Below are 20516 nucleotides of genomic sequence, written 5' to 3'. Positions count from 1 at the left end.
TCTGGGTTGAATGTAATGGTTCTGGTCTTGCCAATATTTAGTGTCAAGAAATATCTGCTTGTCTGATATCTGAGAACTAGACCAACAACTTAGACAGAAGGAAGTGTTGAGAACTGTAATAGATATTCACTTTCCAGGGCTCAAGATGGTTATTGCCAGCCTTAGCTTTCTGGCACAGCAGCATGACATTTCCAAAGAGTCAGATTTGTTTGTGACTAAGTTAAACGTTTAACAAACATTCCTTTCTCAGCCCCTTGTTCCAAACAAGTAAACAGTGAGGTTTTGTAGGCCAATATCTAATCAACGTAAGATAGCAGGGATATGTTATTTGGCCTGCATCAAACCAGACAACACTGGCTAAGTTATTTGTGCCGTTGTGACTGAGTTAAAGGAAGCTTGCAGACCAGACTGATGTTGTTGCTTAGCACATCAAACATGGTCACAGGTATAGTTGATCAATCAATAGTTGGTATATTTGTGTACTCAGAGAATCAGCCCTTACTGCATTAATCATAAGTGTCTGAGGTCGCTGTCTCAAAAACCCTTTAAGTCATCTGTGTGAATTACTTTATCCCAGCAAAGGTATCTGAAGACCATCACATGCAGATAATGTCAACTAGTAGCAACAGCATAAATGTTAGAAAGCGTTGGAGATTTTTAGGAATGACAAGGAGAATGATAGGAAGACCGGGTGACAGTAGTTTACAAATCTTTTGTAATTCTGAAATCTTTATAAATCAGAAATCCTCTTTTTTAATAATGAAGGTTGAAAAATCTTCTTTAAATGTGTGTTCAGGATTATTTGTCTAAGCTAAGCATATATAATTAAAAATAAAATTGTTCCTCTTCCTGCCTCATGGCTCTTTGGGTGACAACCTTGCCCTTTCTTTAGCACTTGTCTGTTTTTACGAGGTGGAGTTGCCAGCTTGATGCTCAACCCAGCACGAGTGGAAAGTGCTCAGGGAGCCGGCTGGACTCAAACCCAGGTCCACTCGCCTCGAAGTCTGGTGCAAATGCCACTACACCACCAGCCACTTAAGAAAAAAATAATTTGTGTCTAATTGACTTTGTTAGCTAGAAACATCTCCTGCTTGGTATGGAGGGAAACCCCTCTACTCAGATATTAGATATTAACAGCTAGACCTTGCCGTAGAGACTAGACAGGGAAGTAACGTAGTCGTTGAAGATTATAATCTCTCCATAGTGAGGGTACCCGAAGATACCTATATCAGATAAACTTGAAATCTCCTTTTGAGTTTAGTGTGGAATCTTCTAGGCAGTAGGAAAACATTTCCAAGATAGTTACAGCTTGCAGTGAGAAATGAGAAAGACAATGAAAGCATTCGCTGATTATCAATGATTAGACAAAAATAGGATCAGGATGTCTGGAGGAATATAGAACATAGCACGGAACAGAGTATTCAGCCCACAATACTGTGCCAACCTGTATAAACCTGCTGGTTGTCCATCGTGTCTGACGATGACGGGAAACCTGTGTGGGAGAGTTTTTAAAGTGGAAAAGCCGTTGCACTGGGGCAGTTCCACTCTCAACCTCAGAAGTCCAGGTCCAGTGGTACGAACAAGTGTCACAGACTGGGGTCTTCCTTGTTTGCAGTAGATGACCATGACACCTTGTCATAACCTTCGCTCTCCACGGAGCATGACAGTACCGCCTATTGAATCTCACGGTAGATCTCATCTGTTCAGTTTGACGGAGCTGACTTTGCTGCCAGGACAGGCTTAGTCTGGTCCTATTTTGCTGGGGTATGAGACTGCCAGCTGATACAAACCTTCATGATCAATCTAACCCCCGCCCCAAGAGGCCTCAATTTTTCTTACATCCATGTGCCTATCTAAGAGTCTCTTAAATGTCCCTAATGTATCTGCTTCTGCCACCACGCTGACAGCACTTTCCATGTGCTTACCACTCTCTGTGTAAAAGATCTGCCTCTGATATGTCCCCTAAATATTCCTCCACTCACCTTAAAAAGGTGTCCACTGCCATCTTCCACCCTGGGAGAAGGGCACAGGTTGTCCACCCTACCTTTGGGCATCCGTTAGTCTTGCGAGACCATGGATCTGCGCCTGGAAAGTCTTCACTCTCCAGGGCGCAGGCCTGGGCCAGGTTGTATGGAAGACCAGCTGCAAGTCTCCCCTCTCCACGACACCAGTGTTGTCCAAGGGAAGGGCATGAGGACCCATACAGCAGAGCAATGTGTGATTAAGTGCCTTGCTCAAGGATGCAACACATTGCCTCGACTGGGGCTCAAACTCACGACCTTCAGGTCGCTAGTCCAAAGCCTTAACCACTTGGACACGTGCCCACACCTCACATAATATTATACACCTTTATCAAGTTGCCTCGCGTCTCCTTTGCTCCCAAGAGAAAAGCCCTAGATCACTCAGCCTATTTTGTGCTGTATCTCAATAAATACAATGAAACAACCAGAAATGAACACAATATTCCAAATGTGGTCTCATGGAACTTGACAGCAGGAAGGGGAAGAAAGAAACTAGTCCCATCAAAGGTTTAGAGAATTGAATAATCTTTGTCGTCACCACATACTATGTCATCAGTGACTTTCATAGGAGTGGCGTGGTACCATAATGCTTTACAGTGCCAACGGCCAGGGTACGATTCCTGTCACTGTTTGTATGTTTCCCCATAACAGCATGGGTTTTCTTCAGTTTCCAAAGACCTACGGGTCAGTAAGTTGTGGGCATGCTATGTTGGCACTGGAAAAATGCCATCCTTCTCCTGCATTGGTCATCGATGGGTGTTTATTATAAATGTGACAAATAATGCTAATCCTGCTGTCTTAATGAAAAGGGCTGCTAGGTACCATGTCAGAGAGAGAATCAAGTTGAGTGATTCAGGCAAGGAAAGATGGAAGACTGGAGTGTGAGGAGTCAGAACATATTTTGATAGAGATCTAGTAGAGGTATACAACATATGAGGGGTATATATACAGGGTAAATGCAAACAGGCTTCTTCCACTGAGGTTGGGTGAGACAACAACTAGAGGTTAAGAGTGAAAGTTGTGAAGTTTAAGGGGAACATTCTTCACTTAGAGGGTCATGAGAGTGTGGAGCGAGCTGCCAGTGCAGGTGATGCATGCAAACTCTATTTCAATATTTAAGAAAAGGTACATGGATGGCAGGGGCTCGCAGAGCTATGGTCCGGATGCAGGTCGATGAGAGCAGGCAGTGTAAATGGTTCAGCAGGGTCTAAATGGGCGAAGGGCCACTTTCAGTGCTGCACTTTTCAGTGATTCCGTGAGTCTACGCTGGTTCATTGGAGGGTGTGGACAAGGCTGATCAATGCTAGAGTTAGTAACATTTGTATCGAGTCCCGCTTCTTTTGAAGCTGAACGCAGAGGATACAGACAATAGGGGTTAGAGAAGATGGCTTGCGACGAAAAGATTTATTTCTTTTTATTTATTGAGAAACAGCATGGAAGAAGCCCTTCGAGCCATGCCACCCAGCAATCCCCTGGGTTAATCCTAGCCTAATCACAGAACAATTTACAATGACCAATTAACCTGCCAACCCAACCGCTATGTCTTTGGACTGTGGGAGAAAACTGAAGCACCAGGAGGAAACTGACACTGACAAGAAGAACGTGCAAACTCCTTGCAGGCAGCGTTGGGAATTGAACCCGGGTTGCCTGTTCTGTAAAGCATTGTGCTAACCACTACGCTATCGTGCCATCCTACTTTGAAAGGTGATTATCTTCATTAGTGATCACCTTTTGGATCTGGGCGGTGATTATAAGGCTGAGAACTAAAGAGCTGGAGCCAGCATAAGGTCCAGAGGGAGCAAAGAAATGACTAGCAGCACACAAAATGCTGGAGGAACTCAGCAGGTCAGGCAGCATCCGTGGAAGGGAATAAAGAGTTGACGTTTCAGGCCAAGACTCTTCATCAGGATAGGAAAGGAAGAATGAGGAAGCCAGAGTAAGAAGGTAAGGGGAGGGAAAGGACCACACGTGGCAAGTTGACAGGTGAAGGGAAAGGTGGGTGGGATGGGGGGGGCAATGAAGTTGGAAGCTGAGAGGTGATAAGTGGAAAAGGTAAAGAGTTGAAGAAGGTAGGAGAGGACGGTGGACCATGGGACAATGGAAAGGAGGAAGAACATCAAGAGAGGGGGGTTGATGAGAGATATACTGTGTTTGCCCTCGAGTGTGAAACCAGGAATTAAATTAGAGACGAGATTGACAAACCAGTAGAACCAGTCACACATACTGGCAATGACAGGTACTAAAGACTGAGAGAGAAACAATACCTGGCAGAGCTATGGGCCAACAAAATAACTCTAACATTTAAGTAGCTAAACAGCTGATCAGAGGCACCTGGGTCATGCAGAATGCCTTAGAGCAGGTCAGTGTTGAAATCAAACAACGAAAAGCTGTCATCACCATTATGTGCTGTGTCGTATAAAGTGGGTGATCATGGTCTTTCCATGACTGTGATTGTCCTTGAAAAATTTCTGTACAGGAGTGGTTTGCCATTGCCTTCTTCTGGGCAGTGTCTTTACAAGTCGGGTGACCCCAGCCATTATCAATACTCTTCAGAGATTGTCTGCCTGGTGTCAGTGGTCACATAACCAGGACTTGTGATATGCACTGGCTGTTCATACGACCACCCATCACCTGTGGGGCAGCCCGGTAGAGTAACAGCTAGTGTAATGTTCACGGCGCCAGTGATCAGGGTGCAATTCCTGCCACTGTCGGTAAGGTATATGTCTGTTCTCCCCAAGTGGGTGACCTCCCGCTCCTCTGGTTTCCTCTCGTAACCCAAAAGACCTGCGGTTTAAGGTTAGTAAGTTGTACACAGCGCCAAGTTGGCACCAGGCATATGGTGACACTTGCAGGAGGCACCCAGCACATCCTCAGACTACGTTGGCTTTTGATGCAAGCAGCGCATTTTGCTCAGTGTTTCAATGTAAATGGGATAAATGATGCTAACTTTAATCTGGTTTTCATTCTGCTCACCTAGGTTACTCAATGAACACTGGAGCCTTCAGCCACACTGTCCTTGCCTAGTAGGCACCCTGTAGTTTGTAGCAGTGGATCCAACACAGTTAAGACAGCGGGCACTGGGCTGAGTGATTCACTATCTTTGGTCAATCCACAATTAAACCATAAGACACAGGAGCAGAATTACGACATTGAGTCTGCTCTGCCATTCCATCCTCTTAACCCCGTTCTCATGCCTTCTCCCTGGAACGTTCGACTTATCAAAAACCTATCAACCTCAGCTTTAAATATACCCGATGTCTTAGCCTCCACAGCTGTCTGTGGCACAGAATTCCACAGATCCATCACACTTTGACTAAAGAAATTCCTCCACATCTCCGTTCTAAACGGATATCCTTGTAATCTGAGGCTTGGCTCTCTGATCCTAGACTCGCCCACTAGAACACTCAACAAAGGTTTGAAGGTTCATTTTATTGTTAAGGCATGCATGTACAATACAACCCTGATATCTGTCTTCTCCAGATAGCCATGAGATACAGAAAGAAAATACATCAACTCTGCCCCCACATCAAAAAAAGAAACATAACTCGTGAACCCCAAAATCCCCTACTACCCCACCCCCACAGAAAAAACAGCAAAAATAGCATCAAAACCTCCACCCCCCCGCAAGAAAAAAACAGCGACAATAGCAACAAGTCCCCAACCCATCCCCCGCAGAAAGAAGTGACAATAACAATCCCCTACCCCCCACTCACAAAAAAGAACTATGAGAAAAACCGTCGCCCCCCCCCATCCCCAACACATACCAAGAATGAATAGATCACCCACCCGCAAATTGGTCACAAGAAAGAAAACGTCAAAAAGCTGAAGGAGACCAATATAAAGTACAGTCCAATCACATAAATCTCAGGACACTGAACAGTCCTTCCGCGACTCAAAACTCACACCTCGGTGGACTCCTTGGGGAGCGATCGGTGACCATCTGGCCTGCATTGGGTACGGTCGCTGACCCCCTCCGCATTCACCTCGGTGGGCTCCTTGGGGAGCAATCGCTGACCAGTCAGAACGCTGCCAACCCAGTGGCCTCTGTTGTGAGCAATCACTGATCTCCTCCGCATTCACCTCAATGTTTCAACCTTCCTCGCTGCTTTGACATGGAGTCGTTCATGACCCCACGTCCCGCCTCTGGTCTTTTCCATGAGTCAGCCCGTGTTCTTGGTCCTTTTCGGGCCCACATCTCTGAGCTCCACGAAGCAGTTCTCCAGGCACACAGACCATTCGATGAACTTCCAAACTACACATCACAGGCTCTAACAGTTTCCGCAACACAAACAAGACAAGAAGAACAGGCAGAAAGCATTAAAAATATAAATAATTTAAGATAATGCACAATTAGAAGCTCTTTGTGTTGATCAGAATAATAATCATCCTGGCCAAGTAGCTTTCATGATCAGAATAAAAATAGAAATAACAAAAAGATCAAAAGTTATTTTTCACATGAACATCAAAACATTGATGTAGTGTCATTGATTTACTACTTTAATAACAATTTAGTGTTATTTATCTACTCATAGTTATTACTTGTTTCTTTTTGGATTTTCACAATTTGTCAGTCTTTGTGTGTTGTTTTCCATTGATTCTATTACACTTCTTTATGCTACTAAGAATGCTCGCAAGAAAATGTATCCCAGGGTAGTACTTGGTGTGATATATTTACTTTGATAATAAATTTACTTTGAACTTCGAACTTTGAAACATACAGTGAAAGGTGTCGTTTGCTTCAACGACCAATACAGTTCAAGAATTGCGCTGGGGGGAGCTGTAAGTGTTGGCATACATCTAGCCCCAACTTACCATCCTGTATGTCTTTACAATGTGGAAGGAAATCCATCCCATCACAGGGAGAACATACAAACTCCTTACAGGCATGGGTGGAATTGAATTCAGGTTGTAGGCATTGTACACTACCGTGTCATCCACAGTACAAGGATTATAATCAACGTTTTACAGCTGAACAGATACTTTACGTTTTACAGCTGAACAGACCAACCATTGCTCTTATCATGAAAGTTTTACATAGCCTGTAAACTGTATTGTATTTTAATGTGTGCTGACAAAGGGTCTCGGCCTGAAACGTCGACTGTACCTCTTCCTAGAGATGCTGCCTGGCCTGCTGCGTTCACCAGCAACTTTGATGTGTGTTGCTTGAATTTCCAGATTCTGCAGAATTCCTGTTGTTTACATTTTAATTTTTTTTGTAATATGCACTTCAGACAAACACAAACCACAACTTAGAAGACAAGTATACAATTTCAGATGGTCAAGACAACTAACAGGCACAATGGTAAAAATAAAATGTTTTGACTAGTTGGCATTGACATTCAGCGAGCTAGTAGTTCATTAACAATGAACTACCAACTTCCATTCTGTGTTTATTGTTACAATTTATAACAGTAATGTAACTTGAAACACTGACAATATAATGTTGAAGCTATAAAAGGTTTCAAAGTAAAGGTAAACATTTATTATTTTAAAATTTGTGGATTTATTCATTAATACATAATTAATGGGTATTTTGCAATTATATTAACATAGATTTCAAATTTCTAAGACCATAAGATGCAGTATAGGAGCAGAAATAAACCATTTGGCCCATTCGGTCTGCTCCACCATTTTATTATGGCTGATCCAATTTCCTCTCACCCCCATTCTCCTGCGTACTCCCCGTATCCCTTCATACCATGACCAATCAAGAATCTGTCAAACTCTGCCTTAAGTATACATAAAGACTTGGCCTACAATGCTGCCTATGGCAACAAGTTCCACAGATTCACCACTTCTTGGCTAAAGAAATTTCTCCTCATCTCATAGAATGTCTCTCTATTCTGAGGTTGTGTCCTCTGGTCTTAGAGTCTCCCACCACAGGAAACATTCTCTCCACATCCACTCTGTCAAGGCCTTTCACCATTTGATAGGTTTCAATGAGGTCACCCCTCATTCTTCTGAGAATACAGGCCCAGAGCTAGCAAACATTTCCATATACAAGTCATTCAATCCTGGAATCATTTTCATGAACCTCCTTTGAAACCTCTCCAGTTTCAGCACATCCTTTCTATTATAAGGGGCCCAAACCTGCTCACAATACTCCAAGTGAATCCTCACCAGTGCTTTGTAAAGTTTCAACATGACACCTTTGCTTTTATATTCTAGTCCCCTTGAAATGAATGCTAACATCTCATTTGCCTTCCTCACCATAGACTCAACTTGCAAATTAACTTTTAGGGAATCCTGCACAAAGATTCCCAAGTCCCTTTGCACCTCAGGTTTTTGAACTTTATCTCAATTTAGAAAATAATCTACCCTTTTATTTCTTTTACTAAATTGCATGACCATACAGTTCCTGACACTGCATTTCATCTGTCACTTCTTTGCCCATTCTCTTAATCTGTCTAAGACCTTCTGTAGCCTCTTTACTTCCTCAAAACTACCTGCCTCTCTACCTATCTTCATATCATCCGCAAACTTTGTAACAAAGCCATCAATTCCATTATCTGAATCATTGACATATAACATAAAAAGAAGCGGTCTCAACACAGAACCCTGTAGAAGACCACTAGACATCGGCAGCCAACCAGAAAAGGCTCCCTTTGTTCCCACTCTTTGCCTCCTGCCAATCAGCCACTGCTTTACCTATGCTAGAATCTTTCCTGTAATACCATGGGCTCCAATCTTGTCAAGCAGCCTCATGTGCGGCACCTTGTCAAAGGCCTTCTGAAAATCCAATTACAGAACATCAACCTTGGTCTATCCTGCTTTGAAATTATATTAACATAATTTCAAAATTATATTGACATTATATATAAAAGAGAATTCCAGCTGCACAGCAACAAAGGCTACGTGCGTGGGAGCATTTCAGTTACTGTGCGGCTGCGCACCTGCACAGTCAGAGGGAACAGTGATTATACTGCTATTAATGTATGCCTTCTGCATAAGTTAGTAACTTTTATTTCTCTTCACTTTCCTCCTTGATATTCAGGTTTGACGTGCGAGGTCTGGTAAAAATTCTTGCCATGGTCCACTCCATCGAGATGATAAACAATTCGACTCTGTTACCTGGAATCAAACTGGGATACCAAATATATGACACCTGTACGGAACCCACGATGGCACTGAGGGCAGTCCTGCAGTTTCTTTCTAAAGCCAACTATTCCGATAACTGCGTTGAAGTTCACTGCAATTATACAGATTACCTGCCAGCAGTTAAGGCAGTTATAGGAGCTGCTACGTCAGAAGTTAGCATTTCAGTGGCACGATTACTGAACATAAACCTTATGCCCCAGGTAATGAAATCATCAGAGTGTGACAGTTTACAGTTACCTATAAAATATTTATTTTTCGCTCCTGCTCTGAGCTCATATGGTCTTGCTGATCATGAAATACAAGAGATTCTGCTGCTGTTGGAAATTCAGAGAAACACATCAAAGTGCTGGAGGAACTCAACAAGTCCGGCAGCATTTCTAGAGGGTGATAAGCAGTCAATACTTCAGGCCCAGGCCCTTCATCAGGACTGGAAAGGAAAGGGGGGAAGAGTGGGGAATACAAGCTCGAAGATGATACGAGAAGCCAAATGGGTGGAGAAGGGGGGATGAGGTCAGTTGATTATCCTGCAGGCTGGCAACCTGCAGCACTTTATATTCCATTTGGGTAGCTTCCAACATGATGGCATGAATATCAATTCCTCATTCTGGTAAAAAAAATTTCCCCCTTTGACGAACCATTATCAGTGGTGTTGTGGACTGTGTAGAAGCCTGCTAGAGATACAGATTTGGGTGGTGAAATCACAAACAAGAGAGAATTTGCAGATGCTGGAAATCCAAACAATTCACACAAAATGCTCGAGGAACTCAGCAGGCCAGGCACTAGCCCTACGCTATCCCTCAATAATGAACACAACAGCTGATCCCCTCCCGCACCCCTCCTCTTCCATTCCCCACCCTGTCTCCCCTCTTACCTCTTCTCCTCGCCTGCCTACCCCCTCCCCTTGGTGCCCATCCTTCCTCCCTTTGTCCCATAGTCCACTCTCCTCTCCCATCAGATTCCATCCTCTTCAGCCGGTCACCTTTTCCTCCTATAACTTCCCAGCTTCTCACTTCATCCTTCCTTCCCCCACCCAGTTGGCATTACCTATCGCCTTCCAGCTTGTACTCCTTCTCGTCCTCTCACCCTTTAATTCCGGCTTCTTCCCCTTTCCTTTCCAGTCACACTGATGAGTCTTGGCCCAAAACATCGACTGTTTATTCCTTTTACAGATGTCGACTGACACTCTTGAGTTCCTCCAGTATTTTGTGTATGTTGCTACAATCTTTGATGGTTCTGTTTACATCTGTAAGGTACAGAGTGGCACATAGCTCAAATTTTACTAGATTATGCATGTTTAGAATCAAACAAAATTAAAATTAGAAAGAGGATAAATGAATAGGTGAATAAATTCTAGAGCTACAGTACGGTGCAAAAGTCTTAGGCACATATATATAGAAGCATAGAAAATAGGTGCAGGAGTAGGCCATTCAGCCCTTCGAGCCTGCACCACCATTCACTATGATCATAGCTGATCATCCAACTCAGAACCCTGTACCAGCCTTCTCTCCATACCCCCTGATCCCTTTAGCCACAAGGGCCATATCTAACTCCCTCTTAAATATAGCCAATGAACTGGCCTCAACCGTATCCTGTGGCAGAGGATTCCACAGATTCACCACTCTCTGTGTGAAGAAGTTTTTCCTCATCTCGGTCCTAAAAGGCTTCCCCTTTATCCACAAATTGTGACCCCTCGTTCTGGACTTCCCCAACATTGGGAACAATCTTCCTGCATCTAGCCTGTCCAATCCCTTTAGGATTTTATACATTTCAATAAGATCCCCCCTCAATCTTCTAAATTCCAACGAATATAAGCCTAGTCGATCCAGTCTTTCATCATATGAAAGTCCTGCCATCCAAGGAATAAATCTGATGAACCTTCTTTGTACTCCCTCTATGGCAAGGATGTCTTTCCTCAGATTAGGGGACCAAAACTGCACACAATACTCCAGGCGTGGTCTCACCAAGGCCTTGTACAACTGCAGTAGTACCTCTCTGCTCCTGTACTCGAATCCTCTTGCTATGAATGCCAGCATACCATTCGCCTTTTTCACCGCCTGCTGGAGCTGCATGCCCACTTTCAATGACTGGTGTATAATGACACCCAGGTCTCGTTGCACCTCCCCTTTTCCTAATCGGCCACCATTCAGATAATAATCTGTTTTCCTGTTTTTGCCACCAAAGTGGATAACCTCACATTTATCCACATTAAATTGCATCTGCCATGAATTTGCCCACTCACCCAACCTATCCAAGTCACCCTGTATCCTCTTAGCATCCTCCTCACAGCTAACACTGCCACCCAGCTTCGTGTCATCCGCAAACTTGGAGATGCTGCATTTAATTCCCTCATCTAAGTCATTAATATATATTGTAAACAAATATATTAAAAAATATAGCTAGGGTAGCTAAAGCTTTTGCATAGTACTCTACGTCATATGACACACCCAGCCTTGAAACACCAGGCAAGGTAATTTGATTCAAAGCAATTGTTTTATTGATCATTACAGACTGCCTCTCTGGTGCTTTCCGCTCCTCCCCTCTCCCTTTCCTTTTTCATGGTCGTGTACAGGGTAGCACAACGTTTACAGTACCAGCTACCCAGGTTCAATTTCCCGCCGCTGACTGTAAAGAGTTTGTACGTTATCCCCGTGACCGCGTGCGTTTTCTCCGGATGCTCCGCTTTCCCCCCCACAGTCCAAAGATGTACCGGTTGGTAGGTGAATTAGCCATTGTAAATTGTCCCGCGATTAGGCTAGGATGGAATTGGGGGAGTTGCTGGGCGCATGGTTCGAAGGTCATTCTCTACACTGCAACTCAATAAAAATAAATAATTTAGTCCCCTCTCCCTGCTCCCTTCCCACTCTCAGTCCTCAACAGAGACCCGTATCAGAATAGGTTCATCACCACTCACATATGCCACGAAATTTGTGTTTTTTTTACATCAGCAGGATGGTGCAATACATGAAATTACAAAAGCACACTGCAAAAGTCTTAGGCACGTATAGCCAGTGTGGCTCACTATATATATAGAAGCCTGAGGCACCCTAGCTGCTATATATATATATATATATGTGCCTAAGAATTTTACTGAGTGAGTGCTATATAGTACATTGCCATTTTCAAGAGCTTCTTCCCTTCTGCTATCAGTGTTCTCCATAGTCCATGAACCCATGAACGCTACCTCATTACTCCTTTTTTTTATTATTTAATTTTTGATGCCTTTAGTGTGTAACCCTCAGGCTCTCCCAGCTCGCGTTCGTCTAGGGGAATCAGCCTTCGACCCCGCCAAACTGGGTAAACACGTTTGTGTGGATGCTGTGTAATGTACCCCCAGTTACAAACCCACAACACAAAATGTCAGACAGTACACCATATGCAATTAAATGATAGACTTTATGAACCTTAATCTGAATATAGGGTTAGAAATAAAAAAAGGGCCCAAGTCAAAGTCAAAGTCCCAGTTGGAGCTCACTCAGTAGTCATTCTTCCACCATCGATCTCCTCCGAACGTCGCCAACCTTTGGACCCTCAGATGTCCACTATGTCTGGTGGTCTACCAGATCTCTCCACACGTGCCTTCCCTCTTCATCCCTCCTCGACAAAGAACTGCGAAAACCCGGCTCCCAGATGTACAAGAAAGAACAACATTTCCTCATTGGCTAATCCCTGCATACCAAACCCTGTTATCTCCTAGCCATAACCCAAATATTGCTGCTACAGAGAAACCGTTACATCAGCAGTGAAACATTACAGAGAAGCCTTTACAAGTGATTTTATCTCTCTGTGCTGCTGCAGCTGCAAAACAACACATTCCAGATCGTCATCATTATGTGCCGTATTGTATGATGGAGACAATCCTGATCTTTCCATGACCAAGACTGCTCTTGGTAAACTTTTCTACTGAAGTGGTTTGCTATTGCTTTCTTCAGGTCAGTGTCTTTACACGATGGGTGACCCCAGCCATTGTCAATCTGTCTGCTTGGATCAGTGGTCGCATAACCAGGGCACCCACCACCTGCTCCCATGGCTTCATGTGACCCTGGATGGGGGGAGGGGTACTGAGCAGATGCTACACCTTGCCCAAGGGTAGAGGGCGGTGAATCTATGCAATTTGTTGACACGGGCGGCAGTGGAGGCCAAGTCATTGGGTGTATTTAAGGCAGAGATTGATAGGTATCTGAGTAGCCAGGGCATCAAAGGTTATGGTGAGAAGGTGGGGGAGTGGGACTAAATGGGAGAATGGATCAGCTCATGATAAAATGGCGGAGCAGACTCGATGGGCCGAATGGCCGACTTCTGCTCCTTTGTCTTATGGTCTTATGGGTGACCTGCAGGCCAGTGGAAGGAAGGGGCACTTTACACCTCCTTTGGTGGAAATGTATCTCCACTCTGGTACCAACGTTCCCTGTAAGGTGTGCGAGTGTGAGTGCACTCTTTTGCTGGTAGCACACAAAGCAATTCAAACTACACATGAATGGTTATCACCATCTACCTCGCTGGCAAGTTAAGTATATTTCACGATCGTACACAATCACATTGCCTTTTCCAGTTTCTGATGCAGACGGTGTTGACAACGTAGCGTTTGCAATGATTTGTCTGCAGATTTTAGAACTGGCTTATTTATACTGTTTTTATTGAAGAAATTATTTAGTACTGCACATTGTTATCACGGGGTAAAAAAATTGCCCCAGCTCAAGATTTTTGCGCACATAGTCATTACAAGTTAGAGGGAACATCACCTAACACCCGTACAAGACGATCAATTAAGTTGAAGACAAGATATACCACAAAGTCGTGGGTAAAAGACAATTTTAAACAAACACGCTAGAAGTTATCAAAATAACCAGAGCAACATACACAACATGCTGGAGGAATTCCACAACCAAGCAGTGTCTATGAGGGAATAAACTGTTCTCTTTTCGGACTGAGAATAAGAATAAACCCGATTCTTATTCTTCCGTGAAGCTAAAGACACATCTTTATTTATTTATTCATTTCTTTATTCCCTAATATAACATATTCTAACTTGGTATGTAAGAGGCCGGTTTTAATTTAATCACATTCCTTTATCTGGAATATAGATATACCGTGGTACGGGAGGGTAGTAGTTAGCACAACATTTTACTGTCCCACTGATGCCAATAAGGAGTTTGCATGTTCTCCACGTGACCATGTGGGTTTCCTCTGGGTGCTCTACTTTCCTCGCACAGTCCAAAGACCTACTGGTTGGTGGGTAAATTGGTCATTGTAAATTGTCCCGTGAATTGGAGGACTGCTGGACAGTGTGGTTCGAAGGGTTGGAAAGAGCCTATTCCATGCTGTATCTCAATAAATAAATAAACTTGGACTTCAAAGTGAGGCTTTGCTTTTGACCGTCTGAATCTTTTACAGATCAGCTACTCGGCTTCGGCTAAAATTCTGAGCGATAAGACTCGATTCCCTGCATTCCTGAGAACCATCCCAAGTGACAGCTTTCAGAGTAAAGCCATAGCCAATTTGGTTCACACCTTTGATTGGAACTGGGTGGGAACGATTGCAAGCGACGATGACTACAGCCGTTCAGGGATAGACGACTTCATTTCTGAGGCGGAGAGACTGGGCATATGCATTGCTTTCCGTGAGGTCATTCCATTTTACTCGTCAGATCAGGTAACGACTTCCAGGATAAAAGAAGTAGCAAACACCATCATCAACAAGACACGGGCGAGCGTCATCATTATGTTTGCTAGAGCGTCTCATGTCACCGAGCTATTCGAAATCTTAGGTGTTCACAACCTGAGCAAAGTCTGGATTGCCAGTGACACCTGGTCGAGTAACAATAACATCATTCGCCTGGAAACAGTTCATAACATTGGGGATATCGTGGGATTTGCATTTCAAAAAGGGAATATCTCAAAGTTTGAAAACTACGTGAAAAATTTGTCACTTAGTTTGACACATCCAAACTCCTTTTTAAAGAATTATTACATGCTTTACAACTCTTGTAAAGATGATCTAAGTAAAGATATAGATACATGTATTGCAGATGAGAGATTTCAGAATTATGATGCTGTCACCAATGATACGAAATTGCAATCCCAGCAAAATGACTTCCTACTGAAAAACATCGAACCAGGTGTTACTTCAAGTATACAGTGGTCAGTGGTTGCTCTTGCACACGCACTCCACACTCTCCTACAATGCAATGAAGAGATTTGCCAACGGTCATTAGATTTTGCACCTTGGGAGGTAAGTCTTGTAGGTCAACACCGCTTCTCACAGACTAATTGTATAATTGATGCAGACACTTAATATGATGCTAATATGATGAACTGATAATCAATACCTTCAGCCTACTCCGGGATTTGGATCTGAGGACTCAATTTTGGTTCAGAGTGCTGTTGTCCTCTTCAATTGTTTGCATAATTTATTTTTTTTATTGGCATCAAGGGTTGGTCCTTTATTTTTATTTTTATTCTTTAATCCACTACATAATGTACTGGGTGGGCACAGGAGTACATTCAGCCAGAGACTCATTCCACCGAGATGCAACACAGAGCGTCATAGGAAGTCATTTCTGCCTGTGGCCATCAAACTTTACAACTCCTCCCTTGGAGGGTCAGACACCCTGAGCCAATAGGCTGGTCCTGGACTTATTTCCATCTGGCATAATTTACATATTATCATTTAATTATTTATGGTTTTATATTGCTACATTTATACTCTATCCTTGGTTGGTGCAACTGTAACGAAACCCAATTTCCCTCGGGATCACTAAAGTATGTCTATCTATCTATCTAATTGGGTTCTTTCCGATTTCTTGCTTTGGGGCTACCTGTGAGCAAGCAAACCTCAAGGTTGTATAATTTATACATTCTTTGATAATAAATGAATCTTGAATCTTGAATGTTGTTATTGTAAATGAGATCACCTTTAACAAAACCATGAGCTTTGGTCCTCTCTTCTAAGTAAATGTGACGCTAGCATTCATTACGAGAGAACTAGGATGTAAGGTTAAGGCTTTATAAGGCACTGGTGAGGACTCACCTGGAGTATTGTGAGCAGATTTTGGCCCCTCATTTACATTATATATTTATTTATTTAAATCTTACATCCATCCCACAACGTGGGGGAATATAAATCTTTGCGTTATAACTCCACCACAATGTACAGGCATGTGAATTTATAAGTCTAAAGGCTTGTAGTAAGAAGCTGTCCCGTAGCCTGTTGGTCCAAGCTTAAATGCCACAATACCGTTTGCCAGACGGAAGCAGCTGAAACAGCTTATGGTTGGGGTGACTGGTGTCCCCGATGGTCTTCCAGGCCTTCTTTCTGTAACTGCTGCTGTAAATGTCCTCAATGGAGAGAAGTTCACACCCAGAGATGCGCTGGGCTGTCTGTACCACTCTCTGAAATGCCCAGCATTCAAAGTTGGTGTAGGTCCTGTACCAGGCGCTGATACAGCCAGACAGGATGCTCTCAATGTAGAAGGTCTTGAGGATGTAGGGGCTCATGCCGAACTTCTTCAGTCGCCTGAGGTGGCAGAGACGCTGTTGTGCTTTTTTTGCCACACAGACAGTGTGTATACTCCAGGTGAGATCTTCGGTGTTGTGTCTACCGAGGAACTTGAAACTGCTCACCCTCTCAGTTGCAGTCCGTTTGATGTTGATTGGGACGAGCCTGTCTCTATTCCTCCTGTAATCCACAACCAGCTCTTTTGTTTTTTGGACATTGAGGGAGCAGTTGTTATCCTGGCACCACTGTGTCAGGGTGTCAAACTCCTCTGTAGGCTGTCTCATCACTCCTAGAAATAAGGCCAATCAAAGTCATGTCATCTGTGAATTTGATCAGCAGATTGGAGCTGTGTGTGGCAGCACAATCGTGGGTGTAAACGGAGTAGAAGAGGGGACTCAGGATACAACCCTGGGGGGGCACCTGTGTTGAGGGGCAGAGGTGAGTGAGCCCATCCTTACCACCTGTCAGCGATCCGTTAGGAAGTCTAGGATCCAGCTACACAAGGTGGGGTGCAGGCCGAGGTCTCTGAGCTTCCTGTCAAGTCTGGAGGGAGTTATGGTGTGGAATGCTGACCTGTAGTCCAGGAACGGCATTCTAAGGTATGAATCTCTCTTCTCCAGGTGAGTGAGGATGATGTGTTGTGCTGTGCCTATGGCATAGACCGGTTCCATCAGTCGTCAAATTGCAGGGAGTCCATTGCGGGTGGTAGCATGCTGCAGATGTAGTCTTTAACCAGCCTCTCAAAGCATTTACTTACAACATTGGAGAGGGTTCAAAGGAGGTTCACAAAATTGATTCTGGGATTGCAAGGCTTGTCATATGAAGAGCGTTGGTGGCTCTGGGCCTCTACTCACCGGAATTCGGAAGAATAAGAGGTGACCTCATTGAAACCTATCGAATGGTGAATGGCCTCAAAAGAGTGGGTGTGGAAAGGATGTTTTCTATGGTGGGGAAGCCTAAGATATAGCCTCAGAATAGAGGAGCATTCTTTTAGAATGGAGATGAGGAGGAAATTCCTTAGCCAGAAAGTGGTGAATCTATGGAATTTGTTTCCACAAGCAGCTGTGGAGGCCATCATTGGGTATATTTAAGGCAGAGATTGATATATTTTTAATTAGTCAGGGCATAAAAGGAAACGAGGAGAAGGCAGGACATTAGGGCTGAGAGGGAAATGGATCAGCCATGATGAATTGACAGAGCAGACTCAATGAGCCAAAGGCCTAACTCTGCTCATATGTTGTATAGTCTCATAGTCAACAATTATTTCCCAGCATTACCATTCATTAACATTCTGACACATTCTACAACCTGCAAATTCACTCTCAAGGACTATTTCCAACTCAGTGTTTTTTTCATTTGCACAATTTGATTTCTTTCATACTGTGGTTGTTTGTTAATCTTTGTTTATTTTTAATTATTTTTTCTTAAATTTAGAGCACAGTTACAGGCCCTTCTGGCGCAAAGTGTCCACAACACCCAATGACACCCCTGTGACCAATTCACCTACGAAGCTGTACATCCTTAGAATGTGCAAGGAAACCAGAGCACTTGGAGTATTGGGTGCAGTTTTGGCCACCTGCCTACAGGACAGATGTCAATAAGGTTGAAAGAGTACGGGGAAAATTTACAAGGCTGTTGCCGGGTCTGGAAGACCTGAGTTTTACAGAAAGATTACTAGGTTAGGACTTTGTTCCTTGGAACATTGAAGATTGAGAGGAAATTTGACAGAATATACAGAATTATGAGGGGTATAGATGGGGTCAACGTAAGCAGGCTTTTTCCTCTGAGGCTGGGTCGGACACTCAGAGGGTGGCGAGAGTGTGGAACGAGCTGCCAGTGCAAGTGGTGCTTGCGAGCTCGATTTCAACATTTAAGAGAAGTTTGGATAGATACATGGATGGTAGGTGTGTGGAGGGCTATGATCCTGGTGTAGGTTAATGGGAGTAGGCAGTTTAAGTGAGATGGTATGGACTAGATGGGCCAAGGAGCCTGGTTTCATGCTGTACTTTTCTATGACACTTGGCAGAAATAAGCAAGAATGAACCTACAGACAGCGATGGGAATTGATCCCCAGTCGCTTGCGCTATAAAGAGATGCACTAACAACTACACTACCATGTTGACCAGCAATTTATTAGATATAGGGTTTCTTTTTCATAACTTCTATTGTACAATATTAGAGCAATAATTTGATGTTGATTCATGTTATAGTCATAGTCATACTTTATTGATCTCGAGGAAAATTGGTTTTCGTTACAGTTGCACCATAAATAATTAAATAGTAATAAAACCATAAATAATTAAATAGTAATATGTAAATTATGCCAGGAAATAAGTCCAGGACCAGCCTATTGGCTCAGGGTGTCTGACCCTCCAAGGGAGGAGTTGTAAAGTTTGATGGCCACAGGCAGGAATGACTTCCTATGACACTCAGTGCTGCATCTCAGTGGAATGAGTCTCTGACTGAATGTACTCCTGTGCCCACCCAGTACATTATGTAGTGGATGGGAGACATTGTCCAAGATGGCATGCAACTTGGCCAGCATCCTCTTTTCAGACACCACCGTCAGAGAGTCCAGTTCCATCCCCACAGCATCACTGACCTTACGAATGAGTTTGTTGATTCTGTTGGTGTCTGCTACCCTCAGCCTGCTGCCCCAGCACACAACAGCAAACATGATAGCACTGTCCACCACAGACTCATAGAACATCCTCAGCATCATCCGACAGATGTTAAAGGACCTCAGTCTCCTCAGGAAATAGAGACAATGCTGACCCTTCTTGTAGACAGCCTCCGTGTTCTTTGACCAGTCCAGTTTATTGTCAACTTGTATCCCCAGGTATTTGTAATCCTGCACCATGTCCACACTGACCCCCTGGATGGAAACAGGGGTCGCCGGTACCTTAGCTCTCCTCAGGTCTACCACCAGCTCCTTAGTCTTTTTCACATTGAACTGCAGATAATTCTGCTCACATCATGTGACAAAGTTTCCTACTGTAGCCCTGTACTCAGCCTCATATCCCTTGCTGATGCATCCAACTATGGCAGAGTCATCAGAAAACTTCTGAAGACAACAAGACTCTGTGCAGTAGTTGAAGTCCGAGGTGTAAATGGTGAAGACAATATTCCAATTATTACGAGACAATATTACCAAGGCAATATTCCCTTAACAAAAGATATACATTGCATGCTTTGAATTTTCCTACAGCTACTGGACACATTGAAGAAAGTGAATATAACTGAAGACGGCTATAGAATCTATTTTAATACTTCGGGAGATTTTATCTCTGGGTATGATATCCTCATGTGGAAATCAATCAATGGAAAGATGGAATTTAATAACGCAGTTGCAGAGTATGATATCCAGAAGAATAAATTTATAATTAAGAATCCACGGTTCAATCTTTTAAAGGTAATTTTATATAGTTTATACATTATAGTTTATACATTATAGTTATACATTATATACTATATAGGCATCCGTTAGTCTCATGAGACCATGGATTTGCGCCTTGGAAGGTTTCCTGGGCGCAGGCCTAGGCAAGGTTGTATGGAAGACCAGCAGTTGCCCATGCTGCAAGTCTCCGCTCTCCACGCCACCGATGTTGTCCGAGGGAGGGGCATTAGGACCCATACAGCTTGGCACCGATGTCGTCACAGAGCAATGTGTGGTTAAGTGCCTCGCTCAAGGACACAACACAATGCCTCAGCCAAGGCTTGAACTAGCAACCTTCAAATCACTAGACGAATGCCTTAACCACTTGGCCACACGCTTTTAATATAATACCCAATTTTAATATATACTCTCATAACTACAGGTACAAATGTATACCTAATCTGCATGTAGCTGTTAAGCAAACATACATGTCAACCAAGTTCAAAATTCAAAGTAAAATTTATTAT

The 20516-nt window shown here is 43.5% G+C and overlaps 1 protein-coding gene across 1 annotated transcript; it reads left to right on the top strand.

The window, feature by feature from the left end:
* Positions 1 to 3943: 3943 nt before the first annotated feature.
* On the top strand, positions 3944 to 17338 carry LOC140211209 (G-protein coupled receptor family C group 6 member A-like). Its single transcript, XM_072280814.1, has 4 exons — positions 3944 to 3957; positions 9016 to 9319; positions 14511 to 15347; positions 17234 to 17338. Exons 1-4 carry the CDS (start codon positions 3944 to 3946, stop codon positions 17336 to 17338), a joined length of 1260 nt encoding a protein of 419 aa, XP_072136915.1.
* Positions 17339 to 20516: the final 3178 nt, after the last annotated feature.

Source organism: Mobula birostris, chromosome 2, assembly GCF_030028105.1.
Source record: "Mobula birostris isolate sMobBir1 chromosome 2, sMobBir1.hap1, whole genome shotgun sequence".
NCBI lineage: Eukaryota > Metazoa > Chordata > Chondrichthyes > Myliobatiformes > Myliobatidae > Mobula > Mobula birostris.
Note: the sequence above shows the minus strand (reverse complement) of the source record. Positions and strands in the feature narration are given on the sequence as shown.